Genomic DNA, 21,226 nt, shown 5'->3' with positions numbered 1-21,226 from the left:
ACTGGTGGGCTGGCGTGTTTTAATGCTGCGCCACCCGAGCGCCCTTTCCCCTCCACCCTTTTATTTTCTCTTAGCTCGTACCAAGTAAATTGCCAAGTAATTTATTTTAAATGTTGTCTTCTCTGTTATTCTCTTCCCACCTTTTCTAACACATTTTTCTTTTCTTAATCTTACACCTAGCTCTATTCAATTTTTTTATTTTACATACTGTATATACGTACATTCTTAATCTAAAACCTCTTATTATACCATTCATTTTCTCTTTATTTTCTTTTCAGTATTTAGATCTCATTCACTCTTTCTTCATCTCATCTTATTCTTATTCTCCATTATCATCTTATTTATATCCACATTTTTATTATTTCCCTCTGCACCTCTCTCAGTTCTTTTTCTTCTTCTACCTCCTTTGTTATCACTCATCAAATCTCTTGTTCTCTTTTGCTCCACTTTTTTTGAAAAGTCTCTTCTCGCTCATTTTTAATGAATTGTTTACCTCTTACACATTCACTCTACTCAACTACTGTAACTCTGTATTATAAGTATTACACTGTATGTATTTTGTCTTCCTCTCATTCCTTCTATGTACTGTTTATTTATGTAGCTTTTTAGATAAACTTTAATTGAAATAAAATGATTTTTTTTCCAGTTATTAAATAGAATTATGTTTTATTGTAACTCAATATTTTTGTAATTACCTGACATGTAGGTAAGACACAAGGCTGTGTTGCCATGTTAACTGGGACCTCAGCAGGATTGTGGGATGTCATTTCATGTGACACTAAACAGAAGTACATTTGTAAGAAATTAGCAGAAGGTGTTACTACAACTAAAGAACCTCCTACAACACAACCTCTCAGTTGCCCTTCCAAATGGATTAAAAAAGATCCTGCCAATTGTATGAGGGTAAAGACATTACATTATTGTACTAAATACTAAACTACTAAATAAAAGTTCATTTATGGTGACATGGTTTTAAAGTAGTAAACTAATCATTATACTCACTCCTGAAACACAGATCTATAGAAAAGATAAGGAGGACAAGAAAACATGGTTGGAGGCTCGTGATTTTTGCAGAGCTATTGGTGGTGATCTAGTCAGCTTTCACTCAGAAGCGGAAATTAACAACATACCGTAAGTGTGTCCTCTGTCTTCATTATGCCTGTGGTGTTTTTCCAAATGGACAAATGCTCTAATAATATAGATGTAACGTTCCAGTGGCACAGTACAAAGAGATCTAGTATTAAAAAAATCTGTCCTATTTGCATGGTAATATAAGCAGGGAGAGAAGTTTATTTTATAGCAAAACAATGGCACAAAGCAACATTGGACTGGACTTATGATATTTCTTAGTGGACAAATAATAAGTCTAAGACTAATAAGTCCTGATCAGACAATAGAAATGCCATCACCATTCCTCAACTAATTGAGTTAAATGTTTAACCCCATTGCATAAAATATAATTTAAAGTTAGCAAAAAGACATGTGACCGCTTTAATAGCTACATTTACGTGTATTAGCCATTATAAATCATTTATAATGCATGTAATTGAGTAATACATGCCTTTCATTTTAAAATTATTTATTTTAGCCGCTCAGGTGGCGCAGTGGTAAAACACGCTAGCACACCAGAGCTGATATTTCGAACTCGTCAGTCAGAAGCTCAGCTCTGCCATCCAGCTGGGCTGGGAGGCTACATGAACAACGATTGTTCATACAGGGTGGGAAGCCAGATAGGGACCTCATAACTGATGCAGTTATGACCTCTGCTGGCTGATCGATGGCACCTGCACAGAGTCAAGGAATAATGCGTTGATCAGGGTGTGGCTCTCCGTACACAAAGCTGATCCGCGTATGAACGCGCCTCGTGCAGGTGAAAAGATGCAGTCGGCTACTGCACACATGTCGGAGGGGGCGTGTGTCGGTCTCGCTCTCGTCAATCAGAAGTGGAGATCAGCATCAGTAAAGAGGAAGCGTAATGCAATCAGGTACTGGATACAACTAGATTGGGAGAAAAATTGGGAACAATGCAAAGTAAAAAAATATATAAATTATTATTATTACTGCCACTGATAATTCATTCATTTCATTTAATGATTAATGTTCATGACAGAAGCATAAATGATAGCATTCTTATCAAGAACACTAACTACCTCTGATCCTTTTTAAGGTATGGCATGGGTAGTGATCCAGCATGGATAGGCTTTAATTCTCTGGATGATAACTCTGGTTTTGCATGGACAGATGGAACACCAGTGAGTTTATTACCATTTGTTTATCTTTATATCTGTCCTCTTTGCTTAATATGTTTTAAACTACAAACTGATGACTGTTGTACATGTTCATGTTTTTGTATTTTTAGAGGAATTGTAATGTTTTATAGTATTGGTATGCTTTTTTTTATTTAAAATTGTTAGCTTTGTTCTGTGTTTTTGATATGTTTCAATTTTTTTGTTTCTGTATGTAAGTCAAACTATGAGAACTGGGGTTATGGGGAGCCCAATAATTACAATTCTAATGAGCATTGTGGAGAAACTAGCTTCTTCTATGGACGTATGTGGAATGACAGAGATTGTGAATCTTTCAGTGACTGGATCTGTCAGATACGGCTTGGTGGGTAGCCCTTCCCATGCATGCACACACACACATTTATTGGGGAAAATTCCATGCAAAGCCTATTCTATGCTACTATTTACACTATACAATAGCATTGGTATAAAGTTGGCCCACTCCCTGTGACTATACTTGTCTTTCCCATGAATATTTTTAATTTCCCGTAATTGTTTACTGTGATCATTCAGTAACTGTCAGTGCAATTGATAATCTGAACTAAACCATATACCAACAGGTACAACTCCAAAACCACCTCCTACAATTGCTCCCTCAGGTAATAACCACAATGTTTTATGCATTTGCTCATTTTTAAATACAAACAACATTTCTGGAAAAGTTAGACATTAAGTAACCTTGAACTCTTGAACCTTGATTTATCTGACGAAAGTACAAAAAAATACTGTGGCCATTTGTTTTGGCTGACAAATGTTTTGACTTCTCTGGACCTGAGCTGACCACAGAGCACCATCCAGACCGTTGTCAGTGAAAGGTGCAAAAACCAACATCTGTTATGATATGGTAAATCAGTGCCCACTAAAGTTGCTTTGACGTAGAGGCATATACTGGTATTTAGAGACATATGTATGCTATCAAGTCGATTTTCTCTCCTGGGAAGTCCAGCAAGACAATGCCAGGATCTATTCTGAACACACTACAACAGTGTAGATTTGATTACATACAGTGTGTGCTTGACTGGTCTGACTCCAGTTCAGATCTATCTCCTACTGAAAATGTTTAGGCATCATGACTCAGAGAATCATACAATGGCAAGTACAGACTGTTTAGCATATTAAGTGTTGTATCAAGCAAGAATCGAGCAGAAATCAAACTTGCAAAACTGTAACAATTAATATTAGTTTCCAAATGATTAAAAATAGAGATTAATAGAAAAGGCAATGTAACACAGTGGTGAACGTGACCCTGTCCCAACTTTTTTATTTTCTTTTTCTCTGATCTTCACCTGCATGAGGCGAGTTCATATGTGGATCAGCCTTGTGCACGGAGAGCCACACCCTGATCAGCATTATTCCCCAACTTTGCGCAGGCGCCATCAATCAGCCAGCAGAGGTCATAATTGCACCAGTTATGAGGAACCCTGTGAACAACAGGCCAATTGTTGTTCATGTGTAGCCCTCCCAGCCCAGCCGGATGGCAGAGCTGAGATTCGATACGATGTATTCGAAATCCCTGCTCTGGTGTGCTAGCGTATTTTACCACTGTGCCACCTGAGCGCCCCTTTTCCAACTTTTTTAAGTGTGTTTGTTTACAGCCACATAATATAATTAAGTTGGTCAGTAAAAAAATATTGGGAATCTTTTCTCTGTACTTTTGTCAGTTAAATAAAAATTCAAAGAATTAAAAAATCACAGATAATTCTTTTTACAAAATGTTCCAACTTTTCCAAGAATGTGGATTGTAGTTTTATTATGACAAGATCTTACAATTCTATAGACAAAAGCTGTTACTTTCTACAGTTCAAGATAATAAAGTAATATAAAGTGATTTGAAGAAGAAAATCTGATTTTCTGTGTGTGATTGGGTCTCTGTTTTTTACATGCCATAGCACAAATAAACATAACTGAGGATGGCTGGCTCCAGTTCAATAGTAGTCAATACTACATTAATAGTGAGAGTCTGTCTATGGAAGATGCTCGGGCATTTTGCAAAAAGAATCATTCTGACCTTGTTGTAATTACTGGCAACACTGAGAGGAAGTTTTTATGGAAACAGGTATGTACTTGGTCAAATGCTTCTATTAGAAAATATTATCTTGAAATTGTAGCATCACCTGTTTTATGAATTTCATCTTACAGATTTCAAGAGGCACTGAGGAGCAGTACTACATTGGAATGACAGTGGAACTGGACAAATCCTTTAGGTAACAAATCTTTTTTGATGCTGGGGTTTATCTGTTATAGCATGACTATTGTTACCAACCATGGGTGTGTTTCCCAATAATGACTGATCTTAGCGATTTACAAAGAACTTTAAGAACGACGTAACTTTAAGAACGCCAATATTGCGTTTCCCAAAAGGCCGAGGTTTAAGTAGTTCTTTGTTGATATATACAATGTACAATGTCAGACAAGCTCAAAGAAGCACTTTAAGCACAGTTCTGTGAAGTTTTAATGTTTTTGTATGTTCCTATTACTGTGCATTTTATCAGCTCCACTTACCATATAGAAGCACTTTGTAGTTCTACATTTACTGACTGTAGTCCATCTGTTTCTCTACATACCTTTTTAGCCTGCTTTCACACTGTTCTTCAATAGTCAGGACCCCCACAGGGCCACCACAGAGTAGGTATTATTTAGGTGGAGGATCATTCTCAGCACTGCAGTGACACTGACATGGCGGTGGTGTGTTAGTGTGTGTTGTGCTGGTATGAGTAGATCAGACACAGCAGCACTGATGGAGTTTTTAAATACTGTGTCCACTCACTGTCCACTCTATTAGACACTCCTACCTAGTTGGTCCACCTTGTAGATGTAAAGTCAGAGACGATCGCTCATCTATTGCTGCTGTTTGAGTTGGTCATCTTCTAGACCCCACGGGGCGCTGTTGGCTGAAAGTTTTTGGTTGGTGGACTATTCTCAGTCCAGCAGTGACAGTGAGGTGTTTAAAAACTCAATCAGCGCTGCTGTGTCTGATCCACTCATACCAGCACAACACACATTAACACACCACTACCATGTCAGTGTCACTGCTGTGCTGAGAATGATCCACCACCCAAATAATACCTACTCTGTAGTGGTCCTGACCATTGAAGAACAGCATGAAAGGGGGCTAACAAAGCATGCAAAGAAACAGATGGACTACAGTCAGTAATTGTAGAACTACAAAGTGCTTCTATCTGGTAAGTGGAGCTGATAAAATGGACAGTGTGTGTAGAAAGAAGATGGTGGTTTTAATGTTGTGGCTAATCGGTATGTATACGATATATGTATACGATATATATACAGTATATATATATATATATATATATATATATATACAGTGTATCACAAAAGTGAGTACACCCCTCACATTTCTGCAGATATTTAAGTATATCTTTTCATGGGACAACACTGACAAAATGACACTTTGACACAATGAAAAGTAGTCTGTGTGCAGCTTATATAACAGTGTAAATTTATTCTTCCCTCAAAATAACTCAATATACAGCCATTAATGTCTAAACCACCGGCAACAAAAGTGAGTACACCCCTAAGTGAAAGTTCCTGAAGTGTCAATATTTTGTGTGACCACCATTATTTCCCAGAACTGCCTTAACTCTCCTGGGCATGGAGTTTACCAGAGCTTCACAGGTTGCCACTGGAATGCTTTTCCACTCCTCCATGACGACATCACGGAGCTGGCGGATATTCGAGACTTTGCGCTCCTCCACCTTCCGCTTGAGGATGCCCCAAAGATGTTCTATTGGGTTTAGGTCTGGAGACATGCTTGGCCAGTCCATCACCTTTACCCTCAGCCTCTTCAATAAAGCAGTGGTCGTCTTAGAGGTGTGTTTGGGGTCATTATCATGCTGGAACACTGCCCTGCGACCCAGTTTCCGGAGGGAGGGGATCATGCTCTGCTTCAGTATTTCACAGTACATATTGGAGTTCATGTGTCCCTCAATGAAATGTAACTCCCCAACACCTGCTGCACTCATGCAGCCCCAGACCATGGCATTCCCACCACCATGCTTGACTGTAGGCATGACACACTTATCTTTGTACTCCTCACCTGATTGCCGCCACACATGCTTGAGACCATCTGAACCAAACAAATTAATCTTGGTCTCATCAGACCATAGGACATGGTTCCAGTAATCCATGTCCTTTGTTGACATGTCTTCAGCAAACTGTTTGGGGGCTTTCTTGTGTAGAGACTTCAGAAGAGGCTTCCTTCTGGGGTGACAGCCATGCAGACCAATTTGATGTAGTGTGCGGCGTATGGTCTGAGCACTGACAGGCTGACCCCCCACCTTTTCAATCTCTGCAGCAATGCTGACAGCACTCCTGCACCTATCTTTCAAAGACAGCAGTTGGATGTGACGCTGAACACGTGCACTCAGCTTCTTTGGACGACCAACGTGAGGTCTGTTCTGAGTGGACCCTGCTCTTTTAAAACGCTGGATGATCTTGGCCACTGTGCTGCAGCTCAGTTTCAGGGTGTTGGCAATCTTCTTGTAGCCTTGGCCATCTTCATGTAGCGCAACAATTCGTCTTTTAAGATCCTCAGAGAGTTCTTTGCCATGAGGTGCCATGTTGGAACTTTCAGTGACCAGTATGAGAGAGTGTGAGAGCTGTACTACTAAATTGAACACACCTGCTCCCTATGCACACCTGAGACCTAGTAACACTAACAAATCACATGACATTTTGGAGGGAAAATGACAAGCAGTGCTCAATTTGGACATTTAGGGGTGTAGTCTCTTAGGGGTGTACTCACTTTTGTTGCCGGTGGTTTAGACATTAATGGCTGTATATTGAGTTACTTTGAGGGAAGAATAAATTTACACTGTTATATAAGCTGCACACAGACTACTTTTCATTGTGTCAAAGTGTCATTTTGTCAGTGTTGTCCCATGAAAAGATATACTTAAATATCTGCAGAAATGTGAGGGGTGTACTCACTTTTGTGATACACTGTATATATATATATATATATATATATATATTGTATATATATATTTATATATATAGACAGTAACCAGCTCTCAACCTTAGTGAACACCTTTCATAAGAATCAAAGCATCAATATATTTTTGACTGAACAGTTAAACCTGCCAACAAACACTATTAGAAAGTGTATTGTAAAGTACTGTACATTTTTACTAAAATGAACTAAGGGCTTCCTATAATTTGATATAGTCTTTTACACTGCTATGGCAAAACTTTGTGATTACAGTATCTCAAATTTTAGTCACGACTTTGACTAGGTCACTATGAAACAATTCTTTGCCACATCTGTTGCCCCCCAGCTTTTTTGTCCATGTAATCAGCAACTTTGTTTGAGCTTTAAGATTCTAATTTTAAAGAAGAAGATTTTTTCCCCTGCACATCAACCATGTTTAGGAATCCTTATGGCATCATTATTTTTTTTGATTACATCGTACCATCTAGAGAAGTTAAAGTTTGGGTTAACTTCAGCTGGTTCCCTTTCACCAACTGTAGTCAATCATTATCAATAACAAGAAATTAATCCACATTACAGTTAAATGACATTATAGAACTTTCTACAGCTCCAAATTAATAACCTAATTTACTGTATAAAATTTTTAGACATATTTCTAAAACTACACAATACACTTGGCACTCAGGTGGCACAGTGGATTATTATGCTAGATCACACAGTGGAGAGCTCCAACAAACATGTCAGTTAATGTTTTTCCCAATTACTGCTGAAAGATCTGACCTTCAGGTGGTGAAGGTTGTACATAGGTTTCACAGCATGACTTTTCTTACATGATAAGTCTCTTTGTAAGAATCCACCACTGGAAGGTGTTATAGAAGCAGCCAGAGTCTGCATGTGTTGGAGCTAGTTTTCAGCTCTGTTTAGCCAACATAAACGCAGGCTGCAGAGGAATTGCAATAGGGAATTAAAATATTAATAATTACATTATTTATTCAGAAAATAAAATGTTGCTAATATTCTGAGATTTTCATGATTTATATGATGTACTCTGCTTGTAAATGTATGCATACGTTTTTCATTTTATTTTATTATCTTTTATTTTATTTCATTTTCTACTGCATGAGTCAGGAATGCCTTGGACAGGTTGTCAATCCAGCACAGGTGTAAGTAAATCTTTCACCATAATTGTTATTCATTTATTTTAATACATCTCTATGTATTTTTCAGTTGGGTGGACGGTTCTCCAGTTGTTTATACAGCATGGAATCAAAATGAGCCAAACTTTGCCAACAATGACGAGAACTGTGTTACCATTTATAAGAGTATGGGTAAGTCTACTGGATCTAAATTGTTTGTTACAAATCAGACTGTATAATATGGAACAGTTATTAAATACAATCAAAACATCTCTGTCTGTCAGGCTTTTGGAATGATATAAACTGTGGAGTACAGATACCCTCAATTTGTAAAAGAAGTGACAAATTTGCCACCAGCACATCAGCCCCTACCACTGCACCAAAGGGAGGTTGTGCACCTGAATGGACCTCTTTTCAGGGAAAAGTAAGTCATTTTACATTGCCCAGCTACAAAGCAAATCTTCCAATGACTATCCAGGGTCAACATGACTGCTAGCATGAAATGTTGGCAACATTGCTAACAACAAGCTAACATTTCTAACATTATTTTTTTTTACAGTGTTATAAATTTGTAGGAAAAGATAATGAGAAAACATGGCATGATGCTAGGCAGTACTGCATCTCTCAAGGAGGCAACTTGGTGTCTATTCAAAGTCAAGCAGAACAAGGTAATATCTTAACTACAGTACTCTGCAACCATGAACCAAAGCAGTTTGTTTTTGTTGCATACTTAAAAAATAACACATAATACATACACTGGTCAGCCATAACATTAAAACCACCTTCTTAATTTACACTCGCTGTCCATTCTATCAGCTCCACTTACCATACAGAAGCACTTTGTAGTTCTACAATTACTGACTGTAGTCCATCTGTTTCTCTACATACCTTTTTAGTCTGCTTTCACCCTGTTCTTCAATGGTCAGGACCCCCACAGGACCACCACAGGGTAGGTATTATTTAGGTGGTGGATCATTCTCAGCACTGTAGTGACAGTGACATGGTGGTGGTGTGTGAGTGTGTGTTGTGCTGCTGGAGTGTTAAAATACCATGTCCACTCACTGTCCACTTAAGACACATTAGACACTCCTACCTAGTTGGGTTACCTTGTAGATGTAAAGTCAGAGACGATTGCTCATCTATTGCTGCTGTTTGAGTTGGTCATCTTCGAGACCTTCATCAGTGGTCACAGGACGCTGTTGGCTGTATATATTTTTGGTTGGTGGACTATTCTCAGTCCAGCAGTGACAGTGAGGTGTTTAAAAACTCAATCAGCGCTGCTGTGTCTTATCCACTCATACCAGCACAACACACACTAACACACCACCACCATGTCACCACCGTGTCACTGCAGTGCTGAGAATGATCTACCACCCAAATTTTACCTCCTCTGTAGTGGTCCTGGGAGAGTCCTGACCATTGAAGAACAGCACGAAAGGGGGCTAACAAAGCATGCAGAGAAACAGATGGACTACAGTCAGTAATTGTAGAATTACAAAGTGCTCCTATACGGTAAGTGAAGCCAATTAAATGGACAATGTGTGTAGAAACAAGGAAGTGTAAGGTTCTGTGGCGTCAGTGGTACTTACCACTCTTCCCTGATGTCACAGAGCCTTACAGAGCTCAGTAGAGGAAGGCCTTAAATAATAGGCCTTCCAATTAGGGCGAATTGCCTGCAGCTGTGGGCTGGCTTACTTAAGCCAGCTCTGCACAGCAGCGGGTGTCGCACCTTTTGTCTGCTTTTGTTTCTTTTGTTTGTTTTTTCAGTTCTCTGGTGGCAGCGCATCCACGCTTTCATAGGTCAGACGGTATCCCCTGGTGGCATGTGCCATTAGGGTGTGTAGACTGCAAGGTCGAGGTAACATCTTTATTTAGCCTATTGCTTTAGCGTGGTGCGACGCCGTGCAGCCCTCGTGCTGCCTTTTCTTTGTTCGGTTAGCGTTAGCGGTGCGGCTAAACAGCAAGCGATATCGCTTGCAGCCGTATCCGCATTATCCTCTTATCTTAAGTGGTCATTTGGTTTCGTAACCGCTGGATGGTGAGGCCGTTAAGTGTTCGGCTCTCGCGTCAACATCCCCGGTTCGAATCCGCACTTCTGAGGCTGTCTAACTGATTTGTTCTATTCTTCTCTTTTCAGATCGGCGAACTTCATTAGCTGTAACCTTCAGCGAAGCCACGCCGATCGCGTTCTTCCCGTAGCCCACCGCCGTGCGGGGGGCTGTTGATGTCCGGGAGTCCTTAACTCCCGTGTCATATTGCTGTAGTGCCTTAGCGCTTTCAGCTTGGTGGGTCAGTAACTGCCTGATGGTGATGCCGTCAAGCGCTCGGCTATAACGCCATTACCCGGTTTACACCCACCGCTTTATTTTCAGCGATAGTGGGATTAGTAACTGCCTGATGGTGATGCCGTCAAGCGCTCGGCTATAACGCCATTACCCGGTTCATACCCACCGCTTTATTTTCAGCGACAGTGGGATCAGTAACTGCCTGATGGTGATGCCGTCAAGCGCTCGGCTATAACGCCATTACCCGGTTCACACCCACCGCTTTATGTTTCAGCGCCTGTAGGTTCAGTAACTGCCTGATGGTGATGCCGTCAAGCGCTCGGCTATAACGCCATTACCCGGTTCATACCTAGCGCTTTATCTTCAGCGTCTACACACACCCCCTCACCCGCGCTACGTTAGCGCGGTGGCAACACAACCGCCATGCACCGGCGCGACCGGGGTTCGCGCCTTGCATTAATCTTTGTTTTCCTTTTTCAGTTTTCGTTGCCTGCATCGCCCAGCGGTCTCCAGCGGGGTTCATTATTGGTTTTGTTTTTGTTTTGTGTTTTGTGTTTAATTTTTCATTTCAAAAATAAAATTATTGTTTAAGTTAATCTCCGCACTTGAGTCCTTTCTCTCCCACGTGACAGGAAGTGGTCATAATAAAAAGACTAAGCCGTTAGTGGATACCTCATATATTTTTTATACCCAATCATAATTCCCTTACCTGTCACCAATTTATGTGCTTACTGTGGAATGTTTTAGCATGTTGTTTTTTTTTTTTTCAACTTGTTTTGAGTGTGTTGCAGAATTCAAAATTTGTTTATATTAACACATTTGCTTTTTAGTGACAAATACTAAGAAGTTTATGTTATAATTATTATAAGTTATTTTAAAGATTTAAGTTTTACTTAAACTGTTATGCTAATTATATCACATTGTACCATTACCAAATTTATACTACAAACATCACCAGTGGTCTCAGACATATGCCCCTAAATGTATGCTGAATCTTCAATATGCCAAACAAATTAGGGAATGCACTATAAAACTAAGATATGGGAATAACCTTAATTTGATATGCAGACCATACAATATTTTTACACCTTTTTCAGCATTTCTTACCACTAAGATGCTAAATTCACCTACTGACATGTGGATTGGACTGAATGATGTCAACTGGGAGATGAACTTCCTGTGGACAGATGGGAAAAGTGTTCGGTTTACCAACTGGGCCAAAGGTCATCCAGTGTCGGTGCCAGATGGACGCAGATCATATGGAGCAGATGTAAGTGCCTTTTACTTAGTACATACATGACAGGAAACACATTAGTCTATAGTTGTAACGAATTGGGGCTAGACGGGATAAGAGGGGGCGGACACACACGCAGAGTCAAGTCAAGTCAAGTCACCTTTATTTTTATAGCACATTTAAAAGACAACGTGTGTCAACCAAAGTGCTGTACATTAAAATGAAGTAAAAATAACACTCAACTATGCAACATTTAACAAATCATTAACATACAGTGTATCACAAAAGTGAGTACACCCCTCACATTTCTGCAAATATTTCATTATATCTTTTCATGGGACAACACTATAGAAATAAAACTTGGATATAACTTAGAGTAGTCAGTGTACAGCTTGTATAGCAGTGTAGATTTACTGTCTTCTGAAAATAACTCAACACACAGCCATTAATGTCTAAATGGCTGGCAACATAAGTGAGTACACCCCACAGTGAACATGTCCAAATTGTGCCCAAAGTGTCAATATTTTGTGTGACCACCATTATTATCCAGCACTGCCTTAACCCTCCTGGGCATGGAATTCACCAGAGCTGCACAGGTTGCTACTGGAATCCTCTTCCACTCCTCCATGATGACATCACGGAGCTGGTGGATGTTAGACACCTTGAACTCCTCCACCTTCCACTTGAGGATGCGCCACAGGTGCTCAATTGGGTTTAGTCCATCACCTTTACCTTCAGCTTCCTCAGCAAGGCAGTTGTCATCTTGGAGGTTGTGTTTGGGGTCGTTATCGTGTTGGAAAACTGCCATGAGGCCCAGTTTTCGAAGGGAGGGGATCATGCTCTGTTTCAGAATGTCACAGTACATGTTGGAATTCATGTTTCCCTCAATGAACTGCAGCTCCCCAGTGCCAGCAACACTCATGCAGCCCCAGACCATGATGCTACCACCACCATGCTTGACTGTAGGCAAGATACAGTTGTCTTGGTACTTCTCACCAGGGCGCCGCCACACATGCTGGACACCATCTGAGCCAAACAAGTTTATCTTGGTCTCGTCAGACCACAGGGCATTCCAGTAATCCATGTTCTTGGACTGCTTGTCTTCAGCAAACTGTTTGCGGGCTTTCTTGTGCGTCAGCTTCCTTCTGGGATGACGACCATGCAGACCGAGTTGATGCAGTGTGCGGCGTATGGTCTGAGCACTGACAGGCTGACCTCCCACGTCTTCAACCTCTGCAGCAATGCTGGCAGCACTCATGTGTCTATTTTTTAAAGCCAACCTCTGGATATGACGCCGAACACGTGGACTCAACTTCTTTGGTCGACCCTGGCAAAGCCTGTTCCGAGTGGAACCTGTCCTGGAAAACCACTGTATGACCTTGGCCACCGTGCTGTAGCTCAGTTTCAGGGTGTTAGCAATCTTCTTATAGCCCAGGCCATCTTTGTGGAGAGCAACAATTCTATTTCTCACATCCTCAGAGAGTTCTTTGCCATGAGGTGCCATGTTGAATATCCAGTGGGCCAGTATGAGAGAATTGTACCCAAAACACCAAATTTAACAGCCCTGCTCCCCATTTACACCTGGGACCTTGACACATGACACCAGGGAGGGACAACGACACATTTGGGCACAATTTAGACATGTTCACTGTGGGGTGTACTCACTTATGTTGCCAGCTATTTAGACATTAATGGCTGTGTGTTGAGTTATTTTTAGAAGACAGTAAATCTACACTGCTATACAAGCTGTACACTGACTACTCTAAGTTATATCCAAGTTTCATGTCTATAGTGTTGTCCCATGAAAAGATATAATGAAATATTTGCAGAAATGTGAGGGGTGTACTCACTTTTGTGATACACTGTACATACAAAATAACATAAATACACACCAACATATAAATCAAATAAAACCACTAAAACAAAGAAGGCTATGACAACCCAACAAATATTAAAAAGTTATTCATTAAGAGGACTCAAATGTCAAAGAAAACTAATGAGTTTTTAAATTTAACTTAAAGGCATCTATTGTGTGGGACACCATTATGAAAAGTGGAAGAGTCTTGGGGCAGCTACAGAAAAGGCCCGGTCACCCTTGAACCTAATTTGAGAACGTGGAATAGCTAAGAGCAGCTGGTTAAACAAAATGTTTATTAATAACAAAAGACAAGACAAGCAGTTCACAAGACAGGTTGGAACACAACAAAAACCTAAACCCTAAACTAAGCTAACACCAAACATGAACTGACTAACACAAAACAAGACTTCTAAACATGAATATGACAAACCAAACATAACATTAGCAAACAGGAGCAAACCAAAACAAGGTAAAGGCAAACAGACAGAGGCAAACCAAATCAAATCTAAAAGCAAATCAGATCAAAATAGTCTTTGCTGACTGATCCACAGCTGCACCCGTATAAACCATGGGCAATCCACTTGGGATGAAGTGCAACTGTAAATAATCAGAAGGAAACCAATCCTGATGAGGGGCAGTTGACTGACAATGAAAACAAACATTTCTCTAACATGTGCTCCTGGAGAAGTGGGCGTGGCAGGTGCACCTGAGTTCCAGGACCACACAGAGGCTGAAATCATGACAATAGTCAATGATTGTCAAAAACTTATGCTTACCCTGCTTAAAATACACATCTAAATGTTTGTAGTCATTTTAAATTCAGATTAATTGATTCAGATTAAAACAGTGAAAAAATATTTATATAAAACAGGCAGTTTAGAAGTACTTTCAAGAAAAGATGAATGAAAATGAAAAATTAGGGAGCTGTTGCATTTCATCTTGAGGTTGGCATCACCTATCTAAGCTCCACAATATTAAACCAATCACATCCTATAATCAGAAGCTTATTAGATGATTATGAATTACCCAAAAATGTTATGACTTTCCATGACTGCTAGGCTAATATCCTGGTGTGTCTTCTATGGGCTAACATAGGCTACAAATGCTCTAACAAATCTAAAGTTTAGCCATGTTTGAGTTTGAGTGTAAAAAATAAGGATGTAAGGAAAAGTAAAATAAGGTACTAATTTATTGGTACTATTTATACTTACTTAATGGTAAGGTAACTCTTTATTCGGGTGGCAGTGGGTAGCACTGTCGCCTCACAGCAAGAAGGTCCTGGGTTCGATCCCCAGATGGGGCGGTCTGGGTCCTTTCTGTGTGGAGTTTGCATGTTCTCCCCATGTCTGCGTGGGTTTCCTCCGGGAGGTCTGGTTTCCTCCCACAGTCCGAAGACATGCAAGTGAGGTAAAATGGAGATACAAACTCACTCAAATGCTTACGCTTGCCCATTTTTACTGCTTCCAACACATCAACTTTGAGGATAAAATGTTCACTTGCTGCCAAATATATCCCACCTACTAACAGGTGCTGTGATGAAGAGATAATCAGTGTTATTTACTTCACCTGTCAGTGCTCATAATGTTATGCCTGGTCGGTGTAAGCATCCTTTAATGGAGTTTGCATGTTCTCCACGTGTCTGCGTGGGTTTCCTCCGGGTGCTCCGGTTTCCTCCCACAGTCCAAAGACATGCAACTGAGGTAAATTGGAGATACAAAATTGTCCAAGACTGTGTTTGATATAACCTTGTGTGAACTGATGAACCTTGTGTAATGAGTAACTACCGTTCCTGTCATAAATGTAACCAAAGTGTAAAACATGATGTTAAGATCCTAATAAACAAACAAACAAAACTATTTAGTCATCTGTAATAACTACTTTATTCTGATCAGGCTCTTGGTGGGTCCAATCCCACAAGAAAACATTAGGCACATAGTGAGAATATTCCCTAGAATGAATCAGTCACTAACACAATTTACTAAATTACCCCTAGGGGTAATTTAGAAAACACAATTCATCCTCTGCATGTTTTCAGGAAAAAATATTGAACATAGTACCTTGTCCGCTAGGGTTAAATACGCACAAATATTTTGACACTACTGAATAAATAAATAATTAAATAGGTGAAAATATTATTATGTAAACTAAACTATGCAAGCTAGGCTAATTAGCCACTAGTGACCAATTTTGCTAGCTTTAGCAGATTGTGCAAGTGCTATTTAGAATAGTTTGGTACTAAACATCCCAGCTGCTAGTACTATAGTCTGAATACATTTACATACTAATACTATATATATGTGTGTTAAAATAAAATGAGAACCTTAATGTACTGTGTACTGATTTGATGTAATTGTTGTATGCATATTAGGGATGTAACGATGCACCACAAGACAGTTAAAAATTGGTGCACGTGCCACGATTTGAATCGGTTATTCACTTTAAACAGCAGAGGGCACTGGTGCTATTTTTTTTGTTTTACACAAAAAGAGAAACCAGCATTGTTTTGCATAGTTTGCACCTACCTCAGAAATAAAAGGGTATTCATTAATTAGATAAATAAAAGATAAGCACAAATACAATATTTTATTTTATTTTAAAGAGAAATAATAAAAGGAAACTTTTTGTCTTCAATTTCATTTTGTTTAAAAAAATCGGGAAAAAATTGTATCGTGAACCCAGTATCGTGAATCGTATCACATCGTGGGCAGAGTGTATCGTTACATCCCTAATGCATATAGATACATGCATAAAATGGTGTAGGCTGTGGTTTGTTTTATGGAATAAAAAGAACAAATAGCCATTATTTGATTTGTACATTTATCATGTATGTCATGATTTGTTGATCTCAATTTTGGATTGAGATCAAGATGGAAAAAAGGTCTAGAGACTCCTAATGGTTCATTATTGGGGAAATGTGGTGTATAAAAAAAAAAAACATTACAGACAATACTGCTTGACCCATGAAGCAGTAGATCCATTAAGCAGTAGGAATATAACTAATTTATTCTGGTTTAGGTGTGACCGAAGTGTTTATTGGAAGTTGCCATAAAGTATACAAACTTATTTTGTCTGCCTTTTCAGCTTTTTTGTGAGGAAAATGAGAATATGTGCTCAGGTTGTCAGACCAGTAGCTTGTGCCTGACATTCAATGTTTCTACCACAGAAAAAACACTCAGCAGATGTATTAAATTACCTTGTCTTTTTCCCACCATGTATATAAAAAATAAACATTGTTTGTGATACATCTAGCAATTATTGGCACCCTGCATTTAGTACTTAACAGCACTTGCTTTAATGCTTAGATTAGAGAATTCAGAGCAGGGAATCTAAGAGCATTACTCAATACCGAATCTCTATAGATCCTTCAGGCTTTTAAGGCCTCGCTTTAATGCATTTTAATAGAGTTTAGGTCATGGTACTGGTACCCTACCATATTTAACAGTAGGGATTTGCTTCCTTACTATACACAGATCAGGCATAATATTATGACCACCTTCCTAATATTGCGTTGCTCCCCCTTTTGCTGCCCCATACGCAACAAACTGCGATGCACTGTGTATTCTGACACCTTTCTATCAGAACCAGCATTAACTTCTTCAGCAATTTGAGCTACAGTAGCTCGTCTGTTGGATTGGACCACACTGGCCAAACTTCACTCCCCACGTGCATCAATGAGCCTTGGCCGCCAGGTTACCACTGTTCCCTCCTTGGACCACTTTTGATAGATACTGACCACTGCATACTGGGAACACCCCCACACTAGCCATAACAATTTGGCCCTCGTCAAACTCGCTCAAATTCTTTCGCTTGCTCATTTTTCCTGCTTCTAACACATCAACTTTGAGGATAAAATGTTCACTTGCAGCCTAATATTTCCCACCCACTTACAGGTGCTGTGATAAAGAGATAATCAGTGTTATTCACTTCACCGGTCAGTGCTCATAATGTTATGCCTGGTCGTGTAAGCATCCTTTAATGTCCAAACCTACATTTAATGTTTGTTGTGCTAGTATTTAGTGAACTCTTGGCATTTGCATTTGTGATTTTATAAGATCACTAGACTTTGTGATATAAAAATGCTTCTAAAGCCATTTTTCTCATCATTAATAAAGAATTGAAACAGAAAGTCATGAATTTTGACAACTGTTGAGACATGGATTCCACAAGACATTTTAACGTGTTGTGTGGTATCTGGTACATGGGCATTACAAACAGGCCCTTCAGCGTCTGTACATTGTGAGGTGGATCGTATAGTGTGTATCCTGATGCCATCCCTTCCTGGGGTAAATGATGCAGACAAGCCTGTTTGTCCACATGATCTTGGAGAAAAAGGTTTGTGCTATCGACAGTGGACAGGGGTCAGCCCCATACACAGAAGGTTTTTTGCAATTTGTGCCACAGTAGCCTTACTGGTCCATACCAGATGCCATGGCATTAAGCACTCTGTAATCAGTGAGTCTTTGTAGCCCAACAACATGTTGGCAATACATAGCGTGTCTCTTCTCAAAATCATTGTTGGGGAGTTCTCATCACAGCTGCCTGTGAGCACCCCCTGATGTTTTAGAAATGCTTTAACCCAGACTTCTTGCTATAAGGAATGGATATTTTGGAAGATGGTTCTAAAGTTTGGCTAAGTGGTATTATTTAGTGTTAGATATGGACACTTATATGGATTACCAAGGGTAGCAATCATTTTGGAACTAACTGTAGATATGTTGTAAAATCTCACTTTTTTAATACAGGTCAGGTTTCCAATGTGGCAGTATGATCATCATGAGGAAATAAGGGTAGGTCTGATACATTCATGCATGGATTTTAGTGTTTGACTACAGTTGCTTCTTATCCGGGACACAGTTAAATCTAATTTAGTTTTAATCTAGCTTCAGTGAAGTAAATGTTTGTCATAAGACAACAAATTGAGATTTTGTGGCATAAAATAATAACAAGTACCTTTTCACATCAGGCCATACAGATGTTCTATTGGATAACGTGGTACAAATTCTCCTCAGTTTTCCAAAATATTGTTGAAAGCCTTCCCAGAGGACTGGAGACTGTTATAATCTCAAATGGGTTCTTGACTCCTGAAGCAGATTCATTAATTCATTCACTCTCTGTTGTACCACTGCTTCATCCTGGTCTGGTGGGTCTGGTTCATTGGGCGAAATGCAGGAAACACCCTGGACAGTAGTACATCAAGGGCAGACATACAAACAAACATATTCACTCACACACACACACACACACACACACACACACACACACACACACACACACACACACATACACACACACACACACACACACACACACACACACACTCACTCTTAGGACAATTTCTAGTACAACCCCAATTCCAATGAAGTTGGGACGTTGTGTAAAACATAAATAAAAACAGAATACGATGATTTGCAAATCCTTTTCAACCCATACTCAATTGAATACACTACAAAGACAAGATATTTATTGTTCAAACGGATAAACTTTATTGTTTTTTTGCAAATATTCACTCATTTTGAATTTGATGCCTGCAACACGTTCCAAAAAAGTTGGGACAGGGGCAACAAAAGACTGGGAAAGTTGAGGAATGCTCAAAAAACACCTGTTTGGAACATTCCACAGGGGAACAGATTAATTGGAAACAGAGTGTCATGATTGGGTATATAGGGAGCATCCCCGAAAGGCTCAGTCGTTCACAAGCAAGCATGGGGCGAGGTTCACCACTTTGTGAACAACTGGGTGAGCAAATAGTCCAACAGTTTAAGAACAACGTTTCTCAACGTGTAATTGCAAGGAATTTAGGGATTTCATCATCTACAGTCCATAATATCATCAAAAGATTCAGAGAATCTGGAGAAATCTGTGCAAGTAAGCAGCAAGGCCGAAAACCAACATCGAATGCCCGTGACCTTCGATCCCTCAGGCGGCACTGCATTAAAAACCGACATCATTCTGTAACAGATATGACCTCATGGGCTCATGAACACTTTAGAAAACCATTGTCAGTGAACACAGTTTGTCGCTCCATCTACAAGTGCAAGTTAAAACTCTACCATGCAAAGCAAAAGCCATATATCAACAACACCCAGAAACGCCGCCGGCTTCTCTGGGCCCGAGCTCATCTGAGATGGACTGACGCAAAGTGGAAGTGTCCTGTGGTCTGACAAATCCACATTTCAAATTGTTTTTGAAAATCATGGACGTCGTGTCCTCCGGGTCAAAGAGGAAAAGGACTGTCCGGATTGTTATCAGCGCAAAGTTCAAAAGCCAGCATCTCTGATGGTATGGGGGTGTGTTAGTGCCCATGGCATGGGTAACTTGCACATCTGTGAAGGCACCATTAATGCTGAAAGGTACATAGAGGTTTTGGAGCAACATATGCTGCCATCCAAGCAACGTCTTTTTCAGGGACGTCCCTTATTTCAGCAAGACAATGCCAAGCCACATTCTGCACGTGATACAACAGCGTGGCTTCATAGTAAAAGAGTGCGGGTACTAGACTGGCCTGCCTGTAGTCCAGACCTGTCTCCCATTGAAAATGTGTGGCGCATTATGAAGCGCAAAATACGACAACGGAGACCCCGGACTGTTGAGCAACTGAAGTTGTACATCAAGCAAGAATGGGAAAGAATTCCACTTACAAAGCTTCAACAATTAGTGTCCTCAGTTCCCAAACGCTTATTGAGTGTTGTTAAAAGGAAAGGTGATGTAACACAGTGGTAAATGTGGTAAACATGCCCCTGTCCCAACTTTTTTGGAACGTGTTGCAGGCATCAAATTCAAAATGAGTAATTATTTGCAAAAAACAATAAAGTTTATCCGTTTGAACATTAAATATCTTGTCTTTGTAGTGTATTCAATTGAGTACGGGTTGAAAAGGATTTGCAGATCATCGTATTCTGTTTTAATTTATGTTTTACACAACATAACATTTTTTCCCAACTTCATTGGAATTGGGGTTGTAGGTAGACAGAACCCTGGCTGTCTGGCCGGGAAATGAAACCCAGGCCCTTCTTGCTGTGAGGTGACAGTGCTACCCATTATGCTGCTCCTGAAGCAGACTATTTACATAAATGGGTCAAGCCATGTTTTTATCTACATCCGTAAAACCCTGAAATGTGTAGGACCAGTTTGAAGTTTATGCTCCCAATTATTGACAAATGTGTTGTGTTAAATCGGTGGGTAGCACTGTCGCCTCACAGCAAGAAGGTCCTGGGTTCGATCCCCAGGCGGGGCAGTCTGGGTCCTTTCTGTGCGGAGTTTGCATGTTCTCCCCGTGTCTGCATGGGTTTCCTCCGGGAGCTTTGGTTTCCTCCCACAGTCCAAAAACATGCAGTCAAGTTCATTGGAGACACTTAATTGCCCTATTGGTGAATGGGTGTGTGTATGTGTGTGTGTGTCTGCCCTGCAATGGACTGGCGCCCCATCCAGGGTGTTACTGTGTGCCTTGTGCCCACTGAAAAGCTGGGATAGGCTCCAGCAT

At 40.1% G+C, this 21,226-nt stretch overlaps 1 protein-coding gene across 1 annotated transcript in view; it reads left to right on the top strand.

The window, feature by feature from the left end:
• mrc1a (mannose receptor, C type 1a) overlaps positions 1-21,226 on the top strand; it is a 48,639-nt gene that overhangs the window by 18,171 nt on the left and 9,242 nt on the right. Inside the window, exons 12-23 of the mRNA XM_062993096.1 lie at positions 707-903; positions 1,016-1,131; positions 2,168-2,252; positions 2,466-2,610; positions 2,846-2,884; positions 4,175-4,341; positions 4,425-4,489; positions 8,461-8,561; positions 8,654-8,793; positions 8,929-9,037; positions 11,752-11,928; positions 13,225-13,259. Coding sequence (XP_062849166.1) covers positions 707-903; positions 1,016-1,131; positions 2,168-2,252; positions 2,466-2,610; positions 2,846-2,884; positions 4,175-4,341; positions 4,425-4,489; positions 8,461-8,561; positions 8,654-8,793; positions 8,929-9,037; positions 11,752-11,928; positions 13,225-13,259 — 1,376 coding nt within the window. The remainder of the gene's footprint in view (positions 1-706; positions 904-1,015; positions 1,132-2,167; positions 2,253-2,465; positions 2,611-2,845; positions 2,885-4,174; positions 4,342-4,424; positions 4,490-8,460; positions 8,562-8,653; positions 8,794-8,928; positions 9,038-11,751; positions 11,929-13,224; positions 13,260-21,226) is intronic.

The sequence above is a fragment of the Trichomycterus rosablanca genome, chromosome 4 (assembly GCF_030014385.1).
Source record: "Trichomycterus rosablanca isolate fTriRos1 chromosome 4, fTriRos1.hap1, whole genome shotgun sequence".
Classification (NCBI taxonomy): Eukaryota; Metazoa; Chordata; class Actinopteri; order Siluriformes; family Trichomycteridae; genus Trichomycterus; species Trichomycterus rosablanca.
The sequence above is the reverse complement of the archived record's forward strand: the minus strand, read 5'-3'. Positions and strand labels throughout refer to the sequence as shown.